Source organism: Cuculus canorus, chromosome Z, assembly GCF_017976375.1.
Source record: "Cuculus canorus isolate bCucCan1 chromosome Z, bCucCan1.pri, whole genome shotgun sequence".
Classification (NCBI taxonomy): domain Eukaryota; kingdom Metazoa; phylum Chordata; class Aves; order Cuculiformes; family Cuculidae; genus Cuculus; species Cuculus canorus.
In genome coordinates, this window is record NC_071441.1 from 25,055,927 (window position 1) to 25,082,706 (window position 26,780).

The following is a 26,780-nucleotide window of genomic DNA, read 5'->3' on the forward strand; positions in this document are numbered from 1 at the left end:
AACATGCTAAGAACAAAAGACTTGCTAAAACAAACACAATTTTCTTGCTGTAGGACTTACCCCACTGTGATGTCAAATATGTTACTCCCAACAGAACTGGATACAGCCATATCCCCCAGACCTTTGCGTGCTACAATAACACTGGTAATAAGGTCAGGAATGGATGTGCCAGCAGCTAGAATAGTCAGTCCCATGATTTCTTCACTAATACCAATGGTCTCTCCAACCTAAAAGGGTTTAACAAAACAGCAAAAGAATATCCTGTGAAAAAGTGCTTTCTGATGTAAAAATGTTTAAGCAGGAATATTATCCTGGAGCTTAATAACTAGCTTGCAGAATACAGTCAAGATTGGAGAATCAGTCATTTTCACAGACTTCTACATTTCAGGAGAAAGATAAATAGAACCATTATGCATTGACAAGAGGTTGTTGATGCCTCTGATGTTACCAAAATGATCAAGTCCTGTGGTCAGAACAGGTCCTTGAAATACTTTTCATTTACTGAGTAGTGATTTACTTCATCTGCAGTTGCAGCTCCTAAAATAAAGCACTACTCAGCATGAGACACATGATAAGACTCTGATTCTAAATGATCTCTCACAGTGCAAAACACAAGGCAGGGCTTGTATTTTGTACTGGTATCACCTCCTTACCTGATGTGCCCACCAGACCATTAAGTAAGAAAAAAATGCAATCCAGCTGATAGACCCAAAAAATGTGATAGGAAAAAATTTTCTTGAGCTCTGAAAAAGAAACAAGGAGAGACAGTGAATACCTAAGTTGAAGATGTGCCGTACTTTTATTTGCTTCTCAAAATGAGTGGCCTCTCATTTTGTCTGTTGACCTGCTCTCACCAACTATTCTGATCATCATCAGATGATCAAACAAAATGTCAGGAATGGTAAGAAACTCACTCCCTGCACTAGTATATACTTACCTATGTCTTATTCTTCCAATCACTTCATTTGTAAAATAACACCTCCTAACAACTTGTTTGATGAATGGCAAGTTTTGGTTGTCATTGTATCATACTCTGTTGCGCTGCAGCTTGCACATGTATTTGGCAGTTTGGCAGTTTGACTTTCAAAATTTATGAGTAACTTCATGCTTATAATTATTATTTTAAAAAGATACCCATACCTTTCATTCATACATCAATTAACTTTGTGCAACACCATTTATAGTCAGTATAACAAAGGTTGCCAATATGATGGAGCTAAAAAAAATATACATACGGAATTTATTAGCTGCCCCTCCACCCTGCACTACTTTTTCCTGTTAAGTGCTTGCTAAATCCACTTCCAGTTTTTGCTCTGCAGGGGCCTGCAGGATATTTGGGCAGCACATCTTGCCTGTACCCCTTTCCACTGCAGGACCTGCCCTCACTGCATCAGATGACTCATTAGCCTGAGAGTCATTCTTGGATGTGATGGGAGCAGAGAGGACTGGAGGGCTTTCCCTGAACATGACTGTTGGAGAGAAAATAGTATTCGGATTTTGTCAATTCAGCTTGCACAAGCCATGATAAAGCCTTCTTTTTAGAGTATTTAACAGAGCTGCACAGCCAGCTTTTCTTGTATAACAGACACAAGAGTCATTTATGCAGGAGAGCCTGCCATTTAGGAACTGATCAGCATGGGTGGCTGTGGACTAAGAGGTGCTCGTTGAATTGGGCTGGTCATTAGAGCTGGCCAGGCAGGAATGATACTGTCAGCTGAACCAGAAAAGAGCAAGGCTGGTCTGCAGCCCTCTGAAAAAGTGTAGACTCTTTCTGCTGATGTAAATGGAATGAGATCAGGTCATAATCGATGAGAAAAAGGTAAAGTCAGCAATGGCAATTATGCACGCTCATTCTACAGGACAGGACAATTAGAAGGTCAATGTGTGCTCTAGCAGCAGGTGAGGCTGTAGGCTGTGCTACAGAACACTTACTCACTACCTGTAGACACTTTGCATAACGCTAAATGCACTCCTGAAAACTGAGCTTGTAAACACTGACTGTCCTATACAACTCCACAACTGAACATACATCAGAACACATTTCAAAGATGGCACAGATTTAACCATGCTTACAACCCCCAAAATATATATATAAACAACCGAACTTCTGTTGGAGAAAGAAAACCATTCCAGTAGGTATTTTAAATGAATTACCTTTAAGTATATGCATAAATAGCCACAATGGCACCTGGAAACATCCTTTTTTAATATATACTCCATTACTGTCACAAGCAGTGTTTCTAGATCTGCCCAGGGTACTTTGGTTAATCTGCTTCTTAACTCAAAGAGTTAAAAAGAGCAAACAGATTTACTGGTTCAAAAGGGAGTTTTAAATTTTTGTCAAATCTGATAATGAGCTTCCGATGTTTAAACCTACTTGAGATGGACTTTTATTTTTAAAATCAATATTTCACATGCATCAGGGGACATAAGACCTTAGTCTGCAAAGGAACACAATTTGGAAGGAGCACAAAGAATGGCTGTTAAGCTAGTGATCTGACATCAGTGGAAGCAGAATTGAGTCCGGAAGGGATAAATGAATCTAAACAGAAATTTCCTGTTCTTTAAACTAAATAGCTAGCACTTATTTTCACCATTCTTAGTAGCCAACTCCCTCAACTTTCAGTGGTTTTTGCCTCCCTTTCAAAATCGAGATTTTCCGGCAATACGTATGTTGAATGAGAAGACAAAGCAATAAACTTGCTGCAGCTGGTCACAAGATCTATGCAGAGCACCTCATTTCAATGCAAAGTGAATAGTCACTATGTAACACCCAGTATATAAGCATAAGTTGGCTTACGCAAAACTAATACAGCAAGAGCTGTACTGTCCAGTAATAGCTCTCTGTCAGTGTGGTTAAATATACCAAATGGTTCCTGCAAAAAACCGAGATATTGCCTGAGTCAGACACCCACAGAATCTGGATGGCTAAGAATTATGAGTCAGTAACTTTGCAGCATGTGTATTCCTAGTCTATTTTAGCCAATCCTCTCCCAGTTAAATTAGCTGATAAGCAGCAGTTCAAGATTAAGAGTATTTTAATACGTTGAACAGTTTAATTACCTGTTTTTAAAGCGGGAACATCGAAATTCAAAAGGGGCAAAACTTAAAGCTTTTATATATTACAGATGATGAACTCAAGAATGGAGATGCTGCTATATAATTTGCATATAGATGAAATTTTTAAAAAGCAGTAATGAGAGCACTGATTCTTTTTCAGATACTGGATTTTATTTCCAGTGTATAACAATAACCATGCTTATTTTGTAATGACAGCATTCTTTTGAGATTTACCTCACTGCAACTACCTAGCTCTCGGAAATACAGAGAGCTGCTAATGCCAAGCTTTTTCCCAGAAGAATTAGTCAGAGACAGCAGACAGCAATACTTCTCGCCCACTTTTCTCGTAGCTGTTGTGATGGTTGCCTTGTGAAGAGAGCATCCAGTGTACTACCAATTGGTTCTGTTGTGGTCATAGTAACAGACAAATGACAAAAGCCAGTTCTTATGCTATAATCTTCTAACAAAAGAGAAAGAATTTTGCAGTTTCAGTGTAGATTGCTTGGATTGGTACTGTTCCTGTCTATCAGAAATCTTAAGGACATTTTTATTGGTACATTTCTCTACTGATTTCATGTCAGTGTCTGAAAAAAAAGGACTTCAAGTACCAAGAATTATCCAAGTATGAAGGTCTTTCTTCTGAGACCCTGATCCCAAAAAATAGTGAGTGCTTAAAAATCTCCAAAATAATGATCTTAATTTTAGCCAGTATTATTGCTAATGTCTTTACTTTACCTTTAACCTGAATGAATTATATGTTTGTCCTGTACATAAATGTATCTGCATTGCTAGCTCTGCTTTTACTTTCATACTTGACAGTGCTTAAATCTGATTACTTAGAACATGCTCCTGTAAGTGGATCTGTGCAGGAACATCTCGTCCTTGTCCCCTTGGTAACAGTGCATCTCTGTATGGCAACGAGAGTTCACGTAAGTTGTACCTCTTAATTGGTAGAGGGAATTTGCAGAGATACAACAAACCGTCCCAGTGATAGCAGGACTGGAGTCCCAATAGCCATTTTCTGGCCTGTAATGCAAAGGGATGGATAGCTCAGTAAGGCTATAACAAAAGAAATAGCATTCAATAGCTGCCACTGACCCACTGGGCCACCTTGGTCACGTCATTTCCCTTTCAATCTTTCAATATCCCTTACTGCAGGAGGAGGAAAGTTATGTTTGTGGTCTTTACAGAGCCACTGGGGAAATCAGCTATTAGTACAGGAAAAATATCCATTGTTGTTCAAAAAACCTGAATAAAAAGTCAGGTGCAAAATGCCCCAAGGCACACCTACTTCTGGTATACTGCCAGCAACATTATTGGTGTTATAGTAAGGATTTTAATATACACTGGCTTTAATGTGAGCATGTATTATTCAGACACTAAACACACATTAAAATGTCAGCTATTGAATCAGCTAAGAGATAGCTGAACTAATGCAGAATCTACTCTAAGTATATAAAAATCTGCATATGTGTACAACAGAGAACAATACGGCAGTAAGAATTTCACTAACTTTATAACCAGAGACCTTGTATACGAAATAATTTTCTTTAGAGCTGCTGAATCTCATGGAGCTAAATATAGCTTGACATAGTACAAGGAAATGCGGTCAAGCCATCACCATTATGTGGAGAGAAAATATGTTTTAGAAGAGAGACACTAAGAGCAAAGGAAAACTAATTTTTGAAAAATGGACACCGACAAAGGATGTCAAAGGCTCCATATGGTCTCTCAAATCAGCATAGAGCACGTAAGTGTTCATTTTATACATACAAATCTGATCTGAGCATCCTGATGCAGAATTTGTGTTTCTGACTAAGATTACACCACACTTTCAAATCAATTCTCTCATGGTAGACCTACCTACAAAATCTACTTAAGTATTATTTTAAGTTTGTTTTAACATTTGCCTTCCAGATTTCATGAAAAGTTGTTTTCTGATGCCCATGCTGAGCTGTGATATTAGGTTTTGGTTTTGCTAGGAAGTGAGGATGGCACACGGGCATAAGGGAGAATGTTTTAGAGACAGACACACCAAAGAAGCATCCTTTAAAAGTCAGATAGTTTATTCAACCATCTGGTTAATTCTTCAACAGTAGTTCTCAAAGTAAGCAGCTTGTCATACTGATATGGGCTATTGTATATTTTGTTATTACTAATGTAATTACAAACTAAATTTCTTTTACTTCTGTATAAAAAGCTACTCCTTTCAGAAAGTGACATTTTAAAATGTTGTAGCAGGATATTTTAGCTGTAGGACTGCCAGTTGCGAAAAATACTAGTGTTAATAGTTACTCACATTTAACAGTTGCATGCATCTTCTTGAGGTATTCACTTTACAAAACCATTATTGTAACAACTGCTTTCACTTGTACAGTACAGAATATTGGATAAGGCTACATGCCTATTGATGTTAACTTCAGATTATAAAAATACTGCATATACATATTTTTTAGAAGTACTTGCTCATTTTTGGGCCAAATCATGAAAAAAAATTATGGTGATGGTTTTGAATGACAAAAGGAGGGCATAAATACAGAAATAAAAAATATTAAAATTAATTTCATATGCTCTCTGTGTTACCAAACAAAAAATGTTTGCCAGAGTTGTTAGAAAACTTTAAGAAAAGAAAGCTTAAAGACTTGAAGGGAAAATATCAGTTTATATCCTCTGAGAAACCTTAATCTAAAAAGAAATTAGAGGTCTTATTCTAGATTGTTTCCTGCACTAAATTGCAGTTTTTCACTATGGGGGATGGCAGAGTTTTTCAGCGTGTGTAAGGAGGTAAAGAAGAATCCGAGGTGTTGATTTATAAGCTTACAAGATGTGCATCCCTCTCTTGCAGCACTTTTAAATCTATTTTTGATCCAGAAAGGAAAATAGATTAAAACACTACTGAAAGATTTTTTTCAGCTCTTGATGTTTTCAATTTACTTTCCACGAGGCAAGTCTATTTCCATGAGGCAGGTGTATTTGCAAATGTGAATATAGAAGTCCTAAGACTTGACAACTTGTCACAATAAGTGATTTGCATTAATAACCAGTCTCACATGATTTGAGCTGAGCTTGGGACAAAACTTGCAAGTATTTTACATGTGGAAGGACTTGCAGATCTTGTTCTAGTAAGAAAATAAAAAGATGATGAGTAGAAGACAAAGGTCTAGTAGAACATGCATTTAAAGTAATGCATACCATTATTTTTGAATGAGAAAGAAAATTTAGATAGTCTACAGTCCTACCAGTTGTACTCTTTAGGGTACTGCAGATGGACAGACTTCCTCAGCAGCTGTGTGATATTCACTGGAGATCCAGAAACACAGACGTGAAGGCCCCAAAGAAGTTTTAAGAGCTTTCACTTTGTGTCTTAAAATACTAGTGAGTACAAATGGCAATCTTGATAGACCTATTACAAACTAGTTGCCGATATGCACCCATTTTAAGACCTGATGACTGATGTTGTGACCTCCTCTTCAAAGAAGAAACTATTGAAAAAAAGAATTTATTCTATTTTTACCTAAACCCACTATGGTCCCTTTCTGGCATTTAGCTAGAAAGCCCCTCTTTGTGGAGAACAGAATGACAACAACAGTTACTACTTACAGGTTTTCTGACATCCGGCAAGGAAGCCCACAGTGGAAAAACAATGGGAAATACAAGAAGGTAGGTGAGCTGCTTGCGTGGAGTGTCAGGCCAGGCCAGGCTGAGAGGCTGGTCCTCATCCTCTTCATTCTATAACAAGAATGTAAATGAACGAACGAGGTTAAGCCTTCTTTAAAGAAGAGTCCGGAGGACTGTGCTGTGCTTCAGTGAGAACCCATGGGGTTTGAAAACATTGCATCAACACCACACCTACATAACAACATTAAAAAGATTTTGGCCAGACTATGAGGTATCCCTGCAGCACAGCCTGCCTGAGGACATCTGTTTGCGGCTATGCTGACTGTGATACTGGTAGCTTGGGATGCACAGAGCAGTGTTGTGCCTTCTTTCTGGTGGTGAACCTTATGCCTCTGATACATCTTCCCACAAACTCTCCCTTTGGATGTGGGCTAGTCTAGTCAGGGATCAAAACTGGTTAGGACTGCATCAGATTTGGCCACATAGATGAATAGGGATAGGGATAGGGATAGGGATAGGGATAGGGATAGGGATAGGGATAGGGATAGGGATAGGGATAGGGATAGGGATAGGGTGCATGTGTGTACACCTCCCCCCAGACACATATATGCATGTAAACAGAAATATATATATATGTACACATGCATATATACATACACCAGACTTTTAAAGCTTTTTTGAGCAACAAAAAACAAGACGACTGTGCCTGTAACTCATTTTTATTAACGAAATAAGAAAATTGACTACATTCAAAATAGTTCCTTTCTGAGTTGACACACAGCTGCATATGATGCTGCCAGCATTCAAAAGAATTACGGAGATCATTTTCTGAAAGGCTGTTGAGGATCTCTATTGTTTTTGCTTTCACATCTTCTATCAACAAAAAATGGCTTCCTTTCAGAACTGACCTGATCTTTGTGATCTCTTCATCATAAGCCTCAGTCAAAAATGGAAAAGTTTCTGATGTAAGTTTTTTAAGTTTCACAAGAAACTCCATGTTAATTCAGTGTTCACTCTTGAGGGTAAGAAAACATCTATATTTGAAAACATGTTCACATGTACTGTCTGAAGACATTTAATTGAGCCTTGTCTCACTGTGACAGGTTAGAACATGTTCTATGACCACCTCTTTGCCTCGCCCCTCTCACTCCTGGTTCCCAAGCTATAGGGTTAGTCTCAGTTTTTATGTATATATACATACATATATGTATGTATGTATTTTCTTGTTCATAGGACCATGGGGTAATTCAGGTAGGCAGGGACCTGGGGAGCTCCACAGCTTGGCTGGGTGGGGTCAGACTGGGCTGCTCAAGGCTGTGCCCAGTCAAGCTGTGAAACCACCAAGACTGGAGATGGCCCACCTTCCCTGGGCCCCAACTCCACCACTGGCTGTCCTCATAGGGAAAACACTTCTCCTTATCTCCAGTCTAAGCCTCTCATGTTTAGAACAGCCAGAACACAGCAGTCTTCTTAACAACTTGGTACTAAAACTAAAGGAAAAACATTCCTCTGCTATTTGTGTAGTTGATTTTACCATCAAAAGTGCCAGTTATGCTGTTAACCCGTGTATGCTGTTAACTTGTCATCACCATTACATAGAAGGTCTACAGGGACCTTCTCCCATGATAGAAACCCTTTTGGTTGCCACACAATTCTCTTTCCTTAGACTGCTTCTGCTAACAAAAAGGAGTCCTCTCAGAGTGCTACAGAAAGAAAGCAAAGTGAACACAATTCAGCCTTTTGGGCGTATGTGTTAAAATAACTTCTTAACTTTTAACACGGGTAGGCGATGTCTCCAGAATCGCACATAGATCTAACTTATACTGCACAATAAGATGACGGAAAAAATGGCCTAAATGTTTTTTCCACATCAATGCTTGTAATGCAAACCCTGTTAAGCCTGTGGAAAGATTCTTAGAGAGGTCAGTGAAAGCTGAAGAAGTCCAAAAGATTCTGTAGTGAAAACTGTTTGTTTAAGAGCGTGAGAGGTATACAACTACTTCTTAATGTAATGTTCTTGTTTCCTTCTTTTGCAAAAATAATTGAGAATTCAGTTCTACCTGCAGTGCGCAAGTTACTCTTCCCATGAATCAATAATATAGTTTTCTCATCAGTTATTGGTCTGTCTTAAGGTTGCTTATATAAACCTTATGACAATATTATAAGAAGCAGTCATTTAGATGACAACGTCAGTTATTTTTTTCTAAGCAAAAGGATGATTAATGAAATGTCAACATATGTTGGTATTGTTCATAATATTTTCTGCTTATTGCTATTTTTTTATTGGAGAACTGGTCTGGTCTTTATTACTCCACTACTATGAATTCCTGAATTATTCAACATGTCAGTTACTTGAATACCTGTAGAGTACCTACTGGGTATCAGTACCTACAGAAGCAAGCTCAACTGCAATAGACTGGAAGCAAATACTTATTTACCTCTTAACACACTGACAGGTGGCAGCTACTTTGACAGTGTGATATTAACAAAAGACAATACTTTAGCTCCTACACTTCATAAAACTTTGAAGTTGTATGATTGTAAGACAACAGTAAAGTGAAAACGTAGTAATAGATATCATCATTTAAAAAACTTAAGAAATATATATAGGCACAATTGTCACACTCTACACAGTACTTAAGATGGTCCTGAGCAGCTCAAGAGGCTAGCTCTAGCCTTTAGCTTTCTGGTCTTTACCAAAGCAGGCAGATGATCCATACTTCACTACTGCAATCTATAGAGGCTTAACTTTTAGTGGACTAGGTTAGTGCAGTTTGCGGTGCCACTTTCTAAAAACCAAATCCATTCCTTTCCCATTCTGGTAGATGCTGTTGGGGTTGGAAAATCAATCTGAAATGGATGTTCAGCTTTGAAATATGACAACTGAGGTAAAATTTCAGCACAAAAGGACCAATTGAAGGGTTGCCTAGGTAACTCTTTCTGAGTGGCCTCTGTTTAATTCAAGCAGCAGACTCAGCTGGAATAAAGCTCCATAAATGACTGCTTCACAAACAGCACTGAGTGACAAAGTACTTCCTGAATTGCCATTTTTAGAGATTAGGCATGATTAACAACTGTATTTAATCACAACAAAAGCTTTGAGTTGCATGTGAGTCTGCAAAATGTACGGAAATTAACATCTAAGTTGGTTCATGCAGCATTGTACCAATACACACTGTACTTCAACAGTGGGCCTCATTCTGGCCTCAAGTCTGTGTCAAACAGCATTGGACTAGCATGAGCACAAGGCAACGTGACTGGCTGCAGCAAAGGACCACAAAGAACTGCATATGGAGATTGCCAGATGTCTCCTGAGAAACTTTGATTCATCTGTTTGAGACTTTTTCAGGCTGTACTGCCTCATCCCTCACCCCAAGACAACTATCCCGAAAATATAAGGCCAAACTTGAGTCCACAGTGCAGTAGGGCAAAACTCTTTCTCTTGCTGTTTAAATTCCTAGATGCTTTACGGATGCTACAGACTGGATCACCATTTCCTATTTCATAAATTGGAATCAGCATCTGATTTTCAAATACTAACCTTCCAAATACCCATAGAAGTAAGGAAGTTCAACATATTTGTAAATCTAGCTCCCCCAAATTTCAAAGTCATGCTGAACTATCCGCTGAGGTCAAAGACATGAAAAGGAAATAATAATTTTGGCAGCTTTAAAGCACATGAATGTGAATATCATACTCTGGAATAAGCAGCAGTGATATAAAATGACTCAGCATAGCTTTATGGCAGAGATTGCATGCACTGTCTGTGGCTCCAGACTATGTACAATGTAATTACTGAATATGCATTCTCACAACTTGTAGAAACTAGTACTGAAACTATAGTTTTGATTTTTTTAGTCTGTATGGTGAAAACTCAATACTTGCAATGTTCAGTATGATCCTCTCCTGCAACATAATGATAACATGATATACACTGTGGATTCTATTCCAAAATTCTATTAATTCAGTTGCTTAAACACACACATGGTGGTGGCATTTTAGATAACTTCTGGTATCTCACTTGACCTCCACATGTTCCATCAGAAGCGGAGAATATTCTGCTTGTTTAAAACATACCTGCCACTACTATGCAAAAGTCTTGACTTCTCTAGGCCAGCTCAAGTGGTACTATGTTCCCATCTATACATAAATGAGTCCTACCCCAAACTCATTCCCTGCTATGACTTTATAGCTAATTGGCTTTAACGATACTGGAGTGAAAACACATGGGAAAGTGGCATTAGTTAACATGAACTCTGGTGATAATCTGACATCTACACAAAATTCCATGTGAACATAAATTTAACTGCTGTTATGAAGACACAGGTCATACTATAGTGAAGTAAAACCTGAAGCTGTACAGACCGTTATGGTTCTGCTATATTTCCAAATCCATTTTGGTGATGTACCTGAAAAGCTTGTCCCAAATATGCTAATGAACACAGAACTGAACAGTTTACTTATATTAATACAAAGAACATTAATTCTAAGTGTTCTAGATAGTCATAAAACACATCAATACCATTCCTGGCAGAAATGACTGGCATCAGTATCACTTTCTCTTAACCAGCACGATCATCTAAAGACCACATACCCAGGCTACATTTAAAGGCTGATGTCCGATAAGTAACAAGTAATTTGGGCAAGGTGGGAATCATAGAATCATTTAGGTTGGAAAAGACCCCGAATATCAAGTCCAATTGTTAACCTAACACTGTCAAGTCCATCACTAATCCACGTCCCTAAGAGCCACGTCTACATGTCTTTTCAATACCTCCAGGGATGGCCACTCAACCGCTTCCCTGGGCAGCCTGTTCCAATGCTTGATAATGCTTTCAGTGAAGAATTTTTTCCTAACATCCAATCTCAGGCTGCCCTAGTGTAACTTGAGGTGATTTCCTCTCATCCTATCACTTGTTACCTGGGTAAAGAGACTGACATCCAACTCATTACAATCTTCTTTCAGGTTGCGGTAGATAGCAATAAAGTCTCCCCTCTAGATTAGGCTTCCTTTCCTCCAGACTAAACAACCTCAGTTCCTTCAGCTGCTCCTCATAAGACTAGTGCTGTAGACCCTTCACTAGTTTCATTGCTCTTATTTGGATGCACTCCAGCACCTCAATGTTTCTCCTGGAGTGAGGGGCCAATACTGAAAACAGTATGCACCAGTTCCAAGTACAGAGGGATGATGATGTCCCTCGTCCTGCTGGCTGGTCTATTTCTGATACAAGCCAGGATGCTATTAGCCTTCTTGGCCACCTGAGCATATTGCTAGCTCATGTTCAGCCAGCTCTCAACCAGCAACTCCAGGTCCTTTTCCACCAGGCAGCTTTCTAGCCACTCTTCCCCAAGTCTGTAGTGTCCATGGAGTTGTTGCAACCCAGCTGCAGGATCCAGCACTGAGTCTTGTTGAACCTTATACAATTGGCTTCGGTCCATCAATTCAGTCTTTCTAGATCCCTCTGTAAAGGCCTTGTACCCTCAAGCAGATAAGCATTCCCATCCAACCTGGTGTCATCTGCAACCTTACTGAGGGTACACCCAATCCCCTCATCCAGATCATGGACAAAGATATTAAACAGAACTCATCTCAGTATGGAGCCCTGGTGAATACCACTTGAACCAGCTTCTCAAGGAGAATTACATGGGAAATGATGTCAAGGGCTTTACTGAAGTCTAGGTAGACAAAATCCACAAGCTTTCCCTCATCAACTAAGCAAGTAACCTTGTCGTAGAAGGAGATCAGGTTAGTCAAGCAGGACCTGCATTTCATACACCCATGCTGACTGGGCCTGATCACCTGATTGTCCTGTATGTGCTATGTGATGGCACTCAAGATGATCTGCTCCATAACCTTCCCTGGCACTAGAGGTCAGACTGACAGGCCTGTAGCTCCCTTGATCCTCCTTCTGGCTCTTCTTGTAATTGGATGTCACAGTTGCTAATCTCCAGTCAACTGGGACCTACCTGGCTAGTGAAGACTGCTGATAAATGATGGAAAGTGGCTTGGTGAGCACTTCTGCCAGCTTCCTCAGTACCCTTGAGTGAAGCCCATCTGGTTCCATGGGCTTGCGTATGCCTAAGTGGTGTAGCAGGTTGCTAATCATTTCCCCTTGGATTATGGGGCCTTGGTTCTGCTCCCCAGTCCTGTCTTCCAGCTCAGGGCGCTGGATGCCCTGAGAACAACTGTTCTTAGTATTGAAGACCAAGGCAAAGAAGCCATTAAGTACATCAGCCTTTTCTTCATCCTTTGTCACTGTTTCACCCTATATCGAGTAAAGGATGGAGATTCTCTTTAGCCCTCCTTTTGTAGTGAATATATTTACAAACATATTTTTTATTGTCCTTTACCACCATAGTCAAATGAAGTTCTAGTTGGATGGCTTTTGTCCTTCTAATTTTTTCTCCACATGACCTCACAACATCATTGTAGTCCTCCTGAGTTGCCAGCCCATTCTTCCAAAGATCATAATCTCTCCTTTTTTTCCTGAGCTGCAGCTAAATTTCTCTGTTCAGCCAGATCAGACTTCTTCCCTGCTAGCTCGTCTTTTGGCACATAAGGACAACCCGCTCCTGCGCCTTTAAGAATTCCTTCTTGAATAATGTCCAGACCTCCTGTATTTCTTTGCCCTTCAGGACTGCCTCCTAAGGGACTCTATCAACCAGGCCTCTAAACTGGCCCAAATCCACCCTCCAGAAGTCTAAAGTGGCAGTTCTGTTGAGCCCTCTCTTCACTTTACCAGGAATCGAAAACTCAACCATTTCATGATCGCTGCACCCGAGACAGTCTCCAACCATTGCATCACACACAGGTCCTTCTCTTTTTGCAAACCGCAGGTCCAGGAGGACACCTTCTATAGCAGGCTCACCCACCAACTGCGTCAGGAAATTATCTTCCACACCTTCCAGTTCCACACCTCCTAGACCGTTTCCTCTCTGCTGCATTATATTTTCAGCAGACATCTGGTAAGTTGGAAATTTCCCATGAGAACAAGGGCTAGTGACTGTGAGACTTCTCCCAGCTGCTTACAGACTATTTCATCTGTCTCTTCATTCTGCTTGGGCTGTTTATAACAGACTCCCACCACGATCTCTGCCTTACTGGTCTTTTCCCTAATTCTCACCATAAACACTTGACCCTGTCATCACCATCGTCTAGCTCTAGACAGCCTAAACCCTCCCTAACATTCAGGGCTACGACACCATCTCTCCTTCCTTGCCTATCCCTTCTGAAGAGTTTATAGCCATCCATTTTAACACTCCAGTTGTGTGAGTCAACCCACCATGCTTCCATGACTGCAACTATAGCAGAGTTTTCCAGTTGCACAATAGCTTCCAATTCCTCCTGTTTATTGCCCGCGTGCACTGGTGTAGAGGCACTTCAGGTGGGCTGTTGATCCTGCCACCTTTTTGAGGAAAAAGCACTAATTCCTACGTGACTGTCCTCGGGTGCTTCTGTGTTTTCTAACATACTAACAATACTTACATCTTTCCTACTGTGTGAACTTATATCCCCAACCTCTACTAAGAAGGCTTAGGGTACTGCACACATTAGTAAAGGGACATTTCAGACGTGCTCCAGTGTACTCAACATGTTGTAGAGCAGACCAGAGGACCTCACTAGCACCTTGCACCTCAAACACTGTCACGCATCTCTCGTGCTTATCTCTAGCAAGCCTAGTTTTATCCCTTTCACCCTTCAAATCCAATTTAAAGCTCTTTCAACGTGTCGCTAAGGGCCTTTTCCCTCTTTGAGGTATATCTACCGTGCCTGTGAACAGCAGGCCTGGTGTCTTGTAGACCAGCCCATGATCAAACTCCCAAAATTCTCCTGGTGACACCAGTCCCAGAGCCAGCTACTGATCTGCTCAGTCTTCCAATTTCCTCCCCCATCATCCCCTGCAACCGGAAGGATAGAGAACACCACTTGTGCTCCTGATCCCTTAACCAGTCATTAAAAGTTTAGACATAAGCTACTCTAGAACTTCATATATAATAGTCCTTAACATGTTTCTGTGGAATCCTCATTAGCTACCATAATTCTTTCCAATATTTTATTTATTGTATGCTCATTTTTTCTTGCTTGTGCCTGAGGCTGTCTTTTTTTTAGTTATGTATTTGCAGTGCTGAGTATCATAAATACACTTATGCCTGGATAAGATGGATGTGGTACCCTAGCGCACATTAATCAATAATGATAACCAAATTATTTTTCTTATAGGAAAATGCTCCCTTTCCATATACTACCAGAGTTAATGAGGTACATCTTTAAATTAAAAAAATAGTTATGATTCCCTGTTTTCAAGAAACAAGATTGGAAGGGTTGTTTTGCTCTCTGTTCTCTTTTATACAGCTGCAATATATCTTTTTTTCTTCTAAACCAGTCTATGTATACTCATAAGCCTATTCTTGCTACTTCAATTCTTATTTTATGTAACTCATTTCAAACACTAAAAAATGTATCACATCTCTGGATACTCTGTCTTTCACAAGTTCTTCATCCAGCAACACCTATCTAACGCTTGTCTATAATCCCTCAGAGGAAATCTTTTACTGGTTTGCTCAGGAACTGGTCTGAAAACTTCTTCAGATCTCCCAAGAAAATTTTTTCAAATAGAGGAAATGATAAACAATATAAACATATGGTGACATTTCATCAATAACTATTTTGTTTACAAACAACAGCTTATAGAAAACTTCATCTGCCAAAGCCACAATGTCAGTCACTGCTTCTAGCAAACATCAGAAAATCATTGTCTTCATGGATGCTTACACTCAAATTACCTTAGGAAAAACAGTTGTTTTTTTGGCGCAACATCAAACTGCGTTTATATACTTATTTTTCCTGATGCCAGGATGAAAATGTGAAACAAGTACAATGACCATGTCAAACTTACATGAAATACTGAATCTGCCACTGTTTAACAACTAGTCTGTATTGTATAGCAGCAACTTTATATGAATTATAAATAATATATTCTGAGGACTATTTTGTTAGCCCAACTATGCTGAAGAGCTGAGCTATAAATTCTCACGTCTGTACATTTCTTCACATTTTGACTTCTTATATGATTAAGTAATACAGAATTAGCATTAGGACTCCAGAAGAAAGGGAACTGCAGACAGGAATTTCCAGTTACAGGTGGCAACACTGTAAGGATCAGACACCTCCAGTCTATTAATACATGGTTCCTTGGATGGTGTCACTGTGATAACTTCGAGTTTTTTCACAATGGGATGGCCTACATGGCACCAGGTTTACAGGTATCAGATGGGAGCCACCTTTATCAAAGAGGGAGGAGGGTCTTTGCCCAGGAGCTTCCAGGGCTCATTGGTAGCGCTTTAAACTGGACGTGAAGGGGAAGGAGCATAATATCAGGCTTGCCTAAGAAAGCTGCGTGAAGACACACAGTGGTTGGAGGGATGGGGGCTGGTATGAGCCCTCCACCTTCTGCCACAGGGCATGCTGGGGATGCCATGGCACAGTTGAAGCCCTGTGGAGATGAGCAAGAGGCTCCTGAGGTAATAGGTGCTGGGAAGGAAACTTCCGCAGAAAACCTTAAAAGAAATAAAGGGTCTTCCACTAAGAAAGAGATGCAGCCAGCAGCCCAACCGAAGTGCCTAAATTTCAGGAAAGCAGACTTCCAGCTCTTCAAGGAGTTACTCAGTAAGACCCTGTGGGATATGGTCCTCAGGGACAAGGGAGCAGAACAGAACTGGCAAATATTTAAGGATGCTTTCCATAAAGCACAAGAGAGCTCAGACCCCAGATGCAGGAAATCCATGGCTGGGTCAAGACCTGCTGGTCAAACTCAAGAACAAGAGTCAACTGCACAGGCAGTGCAAGCAGGGACAGGGAACCCGGGAAGAGTATAGGGACACTGGCCAGTTGTGTAGGGATGGGGTCAGGAAGGCCAAGGCACAGCTGGAGCTGAACTTGGCAACGAAAGTGAAGACTAACAAGAAGGTCTTCCACAGGTACATCAATTAGAAGATGAAGATTAAGGAGAACATATCCCCACTGATGGTTTAAAATGGTGACCTCGTATCAACAGATGAAGAGAAGACTGAGGTACTCAACAACTTTTTTGCCTCAGTCTTCACTGACAACTGCTCTCCTCACCCCTCCTGGATCATGGGGCTACAAGATGGCGACCAGGGTGGTAAACCCCTCACACTGTAGAGGAGGATCAGGTTCACGACCACCTGAGGAACCTGAACACACATAAGTCTATGGGACCTGATGAGATGCATCCCAGGGTCGTGAGGGAATTGGCCAATGTGGTTGCCAAGCCACTCTCCATGATATTTGAGAAGTCATGGCAGTCAGGAGAAGTCCCTGGTGACTGGAAGAAGAGTAACATTGGCCCATTTTTAAATAGAAAGATGACCATGGGAACTACTGACCTATCAGCCTCACCTCTGTGCCTGGGAAGATCATGGAACAGATCCTCCTAGAAGCTATGATAAAGCACATATAGTCCAGGGAGGTGATTAATGGCAGCTAGCACAGCTTTCACCAGGGGCAAGTCCTGTCTGACCAACTTAGGGGCTTTCTGTGATGGGGTAACCACAGCAGTGGGCACAGGAAAGCCAACTGATATGATCTATCTGGATTTCTGTAAAGCCTTTGACATGGTCCCCCATAACATCCTTCTCTCTAAATTGGAGAGATATGGATTTGATGGGTGGACTCTTTGGTGGACAAGAAATAGGTTGGATGGTCGCATTCAGAGAGTAGTGGTCAATGACTCAATGTCCAGATGGAGATCCATGAGAAATGGTGTCCCTTGGGGTCCATACTGGGACAAGTGCTATTTAAGATATTCATCAATAATCTAGACAGTGAGATAGAGTGCACCCTCAGCAAGTCTGCAGATGACACCAAGCTCAGTGATGCAGCTGTTACATCGGAAGGATGTCATCCAGAAGGACCTGGCCAGGCTGGAGAAGTGGGCCTGTGTGAACCTCATAAGGTTCAACAAGGCCAAGGTCCTACACCTGGGTCGAGGCAATCCCCAGTATCAGTACAGGATGGGGAATGATGTGATTGAGAGCAGCCCTGCAGAGAAGGACTCCGGGGTGCTGGTCAATGAGAAGCTTGACATGAGCTGGCTATACATGCTTAGAGCCCAGAAGGCCAACCATATTCTGGGCTGCATCAAAAGAAGCACGGCCAGCAGGTTGAGGCAGGTGATTCTGCCCCTCTATTCCTCTCTTGTGAGACCTCATCTGGAGCATTGCATCCAGCTCTGGAATCCTCAACATAAGAAGGATATTGGACTGTTGGAATGGGTCCAAAGAAGGGCTACAAAGATGACTGGAGGGCTGAAGCACCTTTCCTACGAGGACAGGCTGAGACGGTTGGGCTTGTTCAGTCTGGAGAAGTGAAGGCTTCAAGGAGACCTTATAGTGGCCTTGCAATACCTGAAGGGACTACAAGAAAGCCAGGGAAGGACTGTTTACAAAGGCTTGTAGTGTAGAACTAGAGGGAATGGCTATAAACTGGAGAGGGGCAGATTTAGACTAGATAAGAGGAGGAAATTCTTCACAATGAGGGTGATGAAACACTGGCACAGGTTGCCCAGGGAAGTTGTGGATGCCCCATCCCTGGAATTGTTCAAGGCCAGGTTGGATGGGGCCTTGGGCAGCCTGATCTAGTGGGAGGTGTCCCTGCCCATGGCAGGGGGGTTGGAATTAGATGATCCTTAAGGTCCCTTGCAACTCAAACCATTCTATGATTCTACGAATTGGCTTATCCTAAAGTATAGATATTGCGCCCTCTGTATAAAAAGGCACTTTCTTTGCCTGATGGTGCTGCAAAAGACTGCTTAGATTTTTTTTATTTTGGAAGTGAAGAGCTTTGCACAACTCAACTTCTCACAATGAATGAATCAAGAAAAAATTACGATGTCTCAAAACGTTACCTGTGTCCAAGGTACGTAATGATTTTCAGAATAGAGATTGATTTTTTTCTTTAGAATAGCAAATCTCACACTAATTTATTTCACTAGAAAGGCAGAGAACAAAGGCAATTGGAGCCTTACTTTGAACAGCCTCAAGACTCTGATTTCTGTTTCTTGTCTGTAACTTGAATTGCTCATTTATCTTCTCTTACCTCTCATTTGAAAAAAAATGTGTGAAAGGAGATGAGATAGAAAGCTAGCATCATAATATATAATTTCTGCAGCATACAGAAAAGAACTTCCTTCCTCATGAATTCTTGAGTAAAATTCAAGTAGAGAGTAAAGTTAAATTGCTGAGCTTCCAAAATACATTCTGTATATATGGATACTCCTCACAGGGCAGCTAATTTGTACGAATCCTCTCTGTATCATGACCTCACTGAAAAGAGCTATCTCTTCAGCAGAGCTTACGGGAAGGGGCAAAGTTCAGGCAGGTATTTGCTGCAGATTCTGCTATTTATGCTTTTGCCCTCTTGGGCTCTTGCACAAATACCTGAAAGCACAGCTCCTGGAGCTTATATGCAGTTTTTAATGCTCATGTTACTGACAGCATTCTTCAGGGAAACTTAAAATAAACACTCAGGATGTAGTAGTCAAAGCTGCAGCCAGCACACCAGAATAAGTAATGGCTATGGTGTGATGCAGATACATCTGAAGGATAAGCGTTTGTCTTCAGGACATTTTTCACCGTCCTAGTTCTCAAGTAAGTCAAAGTGGCATATGGCAGACAAAAATGTGGAATGGGAAACTGAGTAGCCTTGGGAAAATAAAGACCAAACGTTTTTGATGATAGTGACATTTTCATTAAGTTACTAGAAGAGCTACACCAGCGAACAAGCCACAAGCATTTCCTTTAGGCTGAGTGTGGCAAATGAAAAAACGTCTGGGCTTTGGAAAATGTATTTTTAATGATCAATCAAACAGAAGCCAGGGATGCTAGAATTTATCATGGCCTTATAACAACACCTGCTCTAGTCTCCTTGACCCTTTCTCTGTGAAATAGAATGTTTAAACTAGCACAGCATCTTAGAAGTCCAAGAAAAAGAATGCAATGCTACTCAGATTCACATCATGCTAATTTAATGCAAACAGAGTGAGTAGTCCAGGGCAGAGGAATTCTGTTCCCATAAAGGGCTTTGTCCTGAAACGCAGCACACTGTGCTGTTGTTCTTTGGTGGAGAAGGCAAAACATGCTTACTGCATTGTTGCTCAGGTAAGTGGATTAGATCCAATGAAAGTAATAAGGCATCTGTGGCATTTTCCTATGACATACAAGTTGCTTTTTTGTGTTTTCATCGAAAAGTTATCTCTGACATGGCTGGCATGTAAACATTTTCCAGTGGAGTTTCCATGGAAACAGGTAAAAGTGTGCGCATGTGTATGCATGTGTGTGTGTATGTGCATGTGTGCGTGTGTGTGTGTAGGTGGAAGGAAAAGGTGTTATCTTCAGATTGGAAGCTATTTTTAGGAAAGCCACAGGTTAAAATGACTATGACTGCATACTCTTAATCAAATGCATGTTAAGAAGGTGGCAGGGGGATGGGAGACAATTGCACTTCTCAGAAGGATCATTTCTCTGAAGGGCACCCTATAAAACATTTAATGACATAGTCAATGTCCTTCTAGTCTTCTTTCACTTTCTCATATATGCTCAGTACCACTCTGAAGTTTTAGATAACAGAGTCTACTCCTTTGTGGCAACCTGCTAGAGGTTAAGAGACAGAATGCGGTAAGTAGAACAAAATCCCTGAAGAATACGCAATATCCAGCAGGAGGGAAGACAATTTCTGGCTGAAAATGAAGCAGGAACATCTTACAGACCATATGGTGGGAAGAGGTATTGTTCCTTGCTATGCTTGTTAGGAGCTGGGAAGACCACAGTCATGAGTCTTTCACAGCTGATGATCCTAGTTTTATCAAAGTGGAAAAGATCTGCTGCTGCTTACAGTGAGAGTGGGATTATATAAATCTTACACTCTGAGACAAATGACTGGGTTGCTGGGTACATTTTCTGGAAAGTCTTTTCGAATTTCTGCAAGTACCATCAGGACAGAATTTATCTGGTTGCTCAAGAGATTGGGCTAGCAAGAGGAAACCTGAGTTTCCCTGGAGAAAAGAGAAGTAAGAAGGATGCAGTTAAGGGCCTGGGAAACAGGCAAAAAGCAAGAAGTAGACTTTGGAAGAGACAAATGAAGAAATTGAAAGAAAAAAAAAAGAAAAAAGAAAAGAAAGTAAAGCAAAATTCACCTAGTTCACGAGACCTTGTAGAAGTCCTTAACTAACAGTGTCCTTGACTCTGTGTTGTGTAGTGTTTCAGCCTTCTGCAATTGAAAATGAAGGAAAGAAGGAAAGAATAAGAATCAGGAAAAAATACAAAGATGGCACCCCCAGCCCTCCCAAAGAAAATAGGAGAGGGAATAAGGAAAACTAAATCATGGCATTTGGAGTATTATGGTTTGGGTTTTTTTAAAGGAACATTAATAAATATAGGTAAATTAAAACATTCTTCCCCTTCTCTTGCAGTCTTAGCCTAAGATTTTCCTTTCACAAGGGTCCTTTGCTTAACAGTTTACTTTTAAATGAAAGGGAGTTTGTAAGAGGGATTTGCATGTTCTTTTTGTACTGGTGAAACACGATTTTAATGTACTTATTTTCAGACGCTTCTAACACTACAGCACTTCCCTTTGCATCAGAGTAAGGAAAAATCATCAAAAATTCAAGCCGGAAGGCTGAATTCCACTCATGGAATAGGAGCAAATGACATTCTCAGTGTAAAACAGGGAATACTTGTTCACAAGAAGATCAAAATTCACGAGTATTTGTAGGTCAACAATGCGTTGTACTCAGTTTGTTCTCATCGCTCAGCTTCAATAAGTGAGTTTTTGAAAGAGGAGAGGACTAGCTGGCATACTATCCCACGCTTTCAGTATTACTTCCCTTAACAGAGCTGCTTTTTGAACTGATACCATTGCCTTTGAAGATATACTGTTTCCCAGGAGTATGTTGTGTCTACATAAAGTTTGGAAAAGCTAGAAAGAAGGCTTGGGAAGGGAAGGATCCATTTTATTTCCTCAAATTCTAATCTTTATTAAACCAAAAGGTCACATGAATACTGTATGTGCAATTCTGGCATTGCCTACACTTCTGTAAATCAGGAGTAATCATATTAGTGTCCATGAAGTCAACATACAAAAAGAAGGAAACTGAATAGCCCAGTGTTAGATTCAGAGTGATGCCACAGCTTGGGAAGCTGTGCACAAGAAAGCTAGTCAACACGTTAAGGAAGGGCACTTGTGCAGTGCAGGGTAAGCCAGAGAAGCTCACAGCAAAGTAGGGTCCTAAGTATCATAGAGACCTATTTATTTGTTACATGGATAAGACTATTTTTTATTAAAACTTTTCAAAAATACCATTATATACTTCTTAATTACAAAATAGGTTCCAGCATACCAATAGCTGAAGCTGCCCGAGAGAGCAGCAGCTGTCAGGTTATCACTGGAAGATGGCAAAATTAGAAAAGCCACCAAGGAGGAACTCAGCATGGACCATTTCAAAAGGTTATTAGAGGATTGCTATTTTTTATTGTAACAACAGGCACCTAAAATTCTTTCTTTCAGACTGATGGAGTTAAATCTGCAGAATCCATCAGTTACAAATCCCCCTGCTTGCTCCATCTTGTCATTTGGGTAAGTATAAATAACATACCCCGCCTCTGATACAGCACAGTAGTATTTCAGAATGTTCTAATACTTGCTGAAAATTAACATAAGAGTCCCAAAATTTGCCTCACAGAAACTTTAAGATGTCTAAAGGGAGATGAGAGGAAGACATTGCTGAGTAATGTACTGTTGCAATAATTTTCCTTCCTTAGCCTTCAGTTGCTTGAAATTGAAACCATTGTTTTGAATGATGGGGCTACTTGACCTTGCAGATTTTTGAACAAGCTTAGAAACAGCTTCATTACAATGCAGAATGATAGCATAGGGACATTACTGTGAGATGTGATTGCTTCAGATTGCTTTTCCTTCATAGTTTTCACTGAACAATATCAGTGGAAAAAAAAATCTCACAAAACAAGACTAGTTTACTTCTAAAGCTACTAAACTCTAGTAGAGTTTAATACATCCTGCAGACTGATTTATGTACACTCTTAACAGGTTACACCATGATATGTCGTCCCTTATTAACCTTCGAGAATAGATGTCTAAAAGCCACTCTGCTTGCTGGATTTTGCTTTTTTTTTTTTTTTTTTTTTTCCGCTCAATTTAAAAAATAGTCTAAAGACATATTTCACTGCTGTGGTGAGGTCAGACTCTCAGAACAGATTCCAAGATCCAAATGGATCTGAAAACTGTATCTTTCCTTACCTTAAAATGTTAAGTGCTGAAATGCGGTGAGATTTTTTACTACATCGATTTTACTTGTCTCATTTACATAGGACTAATGCTTTGTCGGGCTGACAAAGATCTTTAAGTGGCATATCAGTCTTAACAACTTAGATTAACAGGAAGGGTAATTTAAAGTTCTACAATGCTCTCCTTTCCATGAGAGATTCATTATATTTACTGAACATTCAGGATATCTAAAATACCAATCTCTTTCGGATCCTTGACTCTGAATTTCAATTTCTGGTCCCAGAGACAAAAATTATCTGTAGACAGTGAAGAATTAAAACTGCCAATATTTAGTGCACTAAGACACCAGCTGGCCAGAATCATCTTGTCATTTCTCGACCTCCAGCCGTGTAAAGCAAACAGAATCTTTTCCCAAAGACTCACCCTCCTACACATCAAGGTGTTTTTTCCCAGTCTTGCAGAAAAAAAAAATTGATAACCTCTTCCTGTTATAAGTATGTTTCAGTATAAATTATGCTCCTTGTGAGAGATAATTGTGTTTAGGAAGCAGCCAACAGACATAAACACTCCATTACTTGTTCACCACTTCTAATTTTTCCTGATGACTTGCAGAACCTTTCAAGGAAACAATTGCAGCTGCAGTGATATTGCTCAGGTCACAAAGAAGGCAAAGTGAGCTCTGTTTTGGACTAACAATTCTGTTAAATGATAAACAAGCGAAAGCAACTAAAATGTCAAAACCTAAAGCCGGGATGATTCAAAACAAAACATAGCCATTGCCTTTCTGGCATGATTTTGCTGTATGTAAACGCACCACAACTCATTCCACTTTAAATAAGGGGACGTTGATCATAGAATCATAGAATCACTAGGTTGAAAAGGACCTACTGGATCATCGAGTCCAACCACTCCTATCAATCCCTAAACCATGCCCCTCAGCACCGCATCCACCCGTCCCTTAAACACCTCCAGGGAAGGTGATTCGACCACCTCCCTGGGCAGCCTGTTCCAGTGCCCTATGACCCTTTCCGTGAAAAATTTTTTCCTGATGTCCAGCCTGAACCTCCCCTGGTGGAGCTTGAGGCCATTCACCCTTGTCCTGTCCTCTGACGGCCAGCTCCCTCCTCTCCATAACCTCCTTTCAGGTAGTTGTAGAGAGCAATAAGGTCTCCCCTCAGCCTCCTCTTCTCCAGGCTAAACAACCCCAGCTCTCTCAGCCACTCCTCATAAGACTTGTTCTCCAGCCCCCTCACCAGCTTCATTGCTCTTCTCTGGACACGCTCCAGAGCCTCAACATCCTTCTTGTGGTGAGGGGCCCAGAACTGAACACAGTACTCAAGGTGCGGTCTCACCAGTGCTGAGTACAGAGGGAGAATAACCTCCCTGGACCTGCTGGTCACGCTGTTTCTGGTACAAGCCAAGATGCCATTGGCCTTCTTGGCCACCTGGGCACACTGCTGGCTCATGTTCAGTCGGCTGCCAACCATTACCCCCAGGTCCTTCTCCTCCACGCAGCTCTCCAGCCATTCTTCCCCCAGTCTGTAGCACTGCATAGGGTTGTTGTGCCCCAAGTGCAGGACCCGGCATTTGGCCTTGTTAAACCTCATCCCATTGGTCTCAGCCCAGCGGTCCAGCCTGTTCAGATCCCTTTGCAGAGCCTCCCTGCCCTCCAGCAGATCCACACTTCCACCCAGCTTAGTGTCATCCGCAAATTTGCTAAGAGTGCACTCAATGCCTTCATCCAGGTTAAAGACATTGAACATAATGTTAAAGACATTGAACAGGGCTGGACCCAGCACTGAGCCGTGGGGAACCCCACTTGTAACTGGCCTCCAGCTTACGTTATGGTGTAGGCCACTGCTCAGCCATCTCTTGCAGTACCTTTCCTGCATTGCTATAGCTTAAATGAGAAGGATAAAAAGTAAACTGTACAAACAAACCATTATAAAAGCTTCTTTGTCAACGACTATTTTGCTGTCTGAGTCTAAACAAGCAGTGCCAAATTTCAGCAAAACCAATTCATGAGCAATTTTCCACTTGTTTGCCTACTTGGGATATAGGCAGTATTCATAAAATTTAAAAAGAAATAAATACATTAAAGAAGGTCCTGTCAGGGCCAAATTTTTGCTGTCAGCTACTCTAGAGAACTAGAAAATAATTAAGAAACAAGCTAGCTCAACTGCATAACTATTTCAGTAGCCATTGTGCAAGTTAGAAACAGTTATGCAGTTACTTATTATCTACAAAAGGTATATGTTAAAAAAGCACATTTAAGTGTGCAATTACTTCTTTTACAGATTTTAACCATGTGAAATAAGAGTCACAGAAACACTAGTATTCTATATCTTATTTGGGTTAATTTGTTATTTGTCTCAAATTAACAGAAGGCAGTATGGAGAAGTGGTTTGCATGCAGCCCCACTTTTATAACTACTTCTGACTATTCCACGAAGCACAACTTGCCAGGCTACTCTCTTCAGAGAAAAAGATTTTTGCAATGTGATGATAACCAAACAATTTCCATTATCTATATTTAGGGCTGCAAACATCTTATCTGATAAGTAAAAATATATTTCCTAATTCATTCCAGACTGCCATCTTACCTTAGACTGAAGGGCAGGGACACAAAAAAGTAGAGCTTTTATATACAGCAAACCATACTGTGTTTTCAGTTGTAAATGAAAATTAAATATATTACAGACAGTTCATATTAACAGCTTCTTGCTTTTAAGATGTATACTTTCAGAGAAAAGCACAGTCAAGCATGCACTATATTTACTAATACAAAAATAAAAATAAAAAAAAGGTATTAACCTCTTCTTCAACATTGTGAGCAATTCCATTCTGCACTGGTCCTGAATCACTCGGTGGCGTTACTGCAACTTCTACTTTCGCACTTTTTTCTGTGGCATCGTCCATAAATAAGAGTGGGAAAACAACAGAACAGAATATTAAGTACCAAATCCATTAGTGAAACTACTGTCATATATTTAACCTGTGTAAATCATCAAATACTGAAGGTGGACATATATCTGCCTTCAAAAGAGAGAGACAAAAATTCTGTCATTCATTTTACCAGTACACATTTTGAAGAAAACTTTAATGAGTGGTGAGCTTCCATTTGAAGAAACTATTCTAGAGGTACTCATATCCTAGAAACTTTACCTTTTTCTGCAATATTCAGTCAACTATGTTCGTGTTAAACTTCTGAGTCTAATACTTCAGGTAAAAAGTGACGTATAGCATTCTCCCCACATTAAAGAACACAACATGTTGCATTTACAGCGGAGGGGATATATTCAAGAATATGTAACTTTTATGACACTCTTAACCTCTGCAATCAGTGAAGTTACATCTTAGTTGTAATCATGCTCTTTCCCATGCCAGATGTGAGAAAACAATAAATAGATGGTCTAATAACATCCAATAGCAGAGGATGATCTTTAAAACAGAATCCTGTTGTCCTTGTGCTAAATGCTTGCAGGAACGAAAGGGATAAAACTGGACCTTTGGTTTCTGATGACAAATTTATTAAAATTTATTCTGACTTATCAGTGGCCTAAAATAGCTTGGACAACAACAATTTATGGGGAACAGCAATTTGAAATGTCTAACTCAAGTTCAACATGCCTTATGGTATGCTCTTGTGCACAGAAGTAAATACAGCTGTCTGGTTACATTACAGCTATCCTGAGATTCTTCTAAATTAAAAATCTGAGATCATGGTCACAACAGAGTGCCAGACTATCTGTAATTATTTCAGTGCATGTGCGTTGTCTCTT

General features: G+C 40.4%; 1 protein-coding gene across 4 annotated transcripts in view; it reads right to left on the reverse strand.

The window, feature by feature from the left end:
* SLC24A2 (solute carrier family 24 member 2) overlaps window positions 1-26,780 on the reverse strand; it is a 275,076-nt gene that overhangs the window by 169,256 nt on the left and 79,040 nt on the right. For all 4 annotated transcript variants that reach the window (XM_054055016.1, XM_054055014.1, XM_054055015.1 and 1 more), the window contains 4 exons: window positions 25,813-25,901; window positions 6,661-6,789; window positions 654-743; window positions 61-227 (listed from right to left, as the gene is read on the reverse strand). In XM_054055016.1, the coding sequence (XP_053910991.1) occupies window positions 61-227; window positions 654-743; window positions 6,661-6,789; window positions 25,813-25,901 (475 nt within the window). The remainder of the gene's footprint in view (window positions 1-60; window positions 228-653; window positions 744-6,660; window positions 6,790-25,812; window positions 25,902-26,780) is intronic.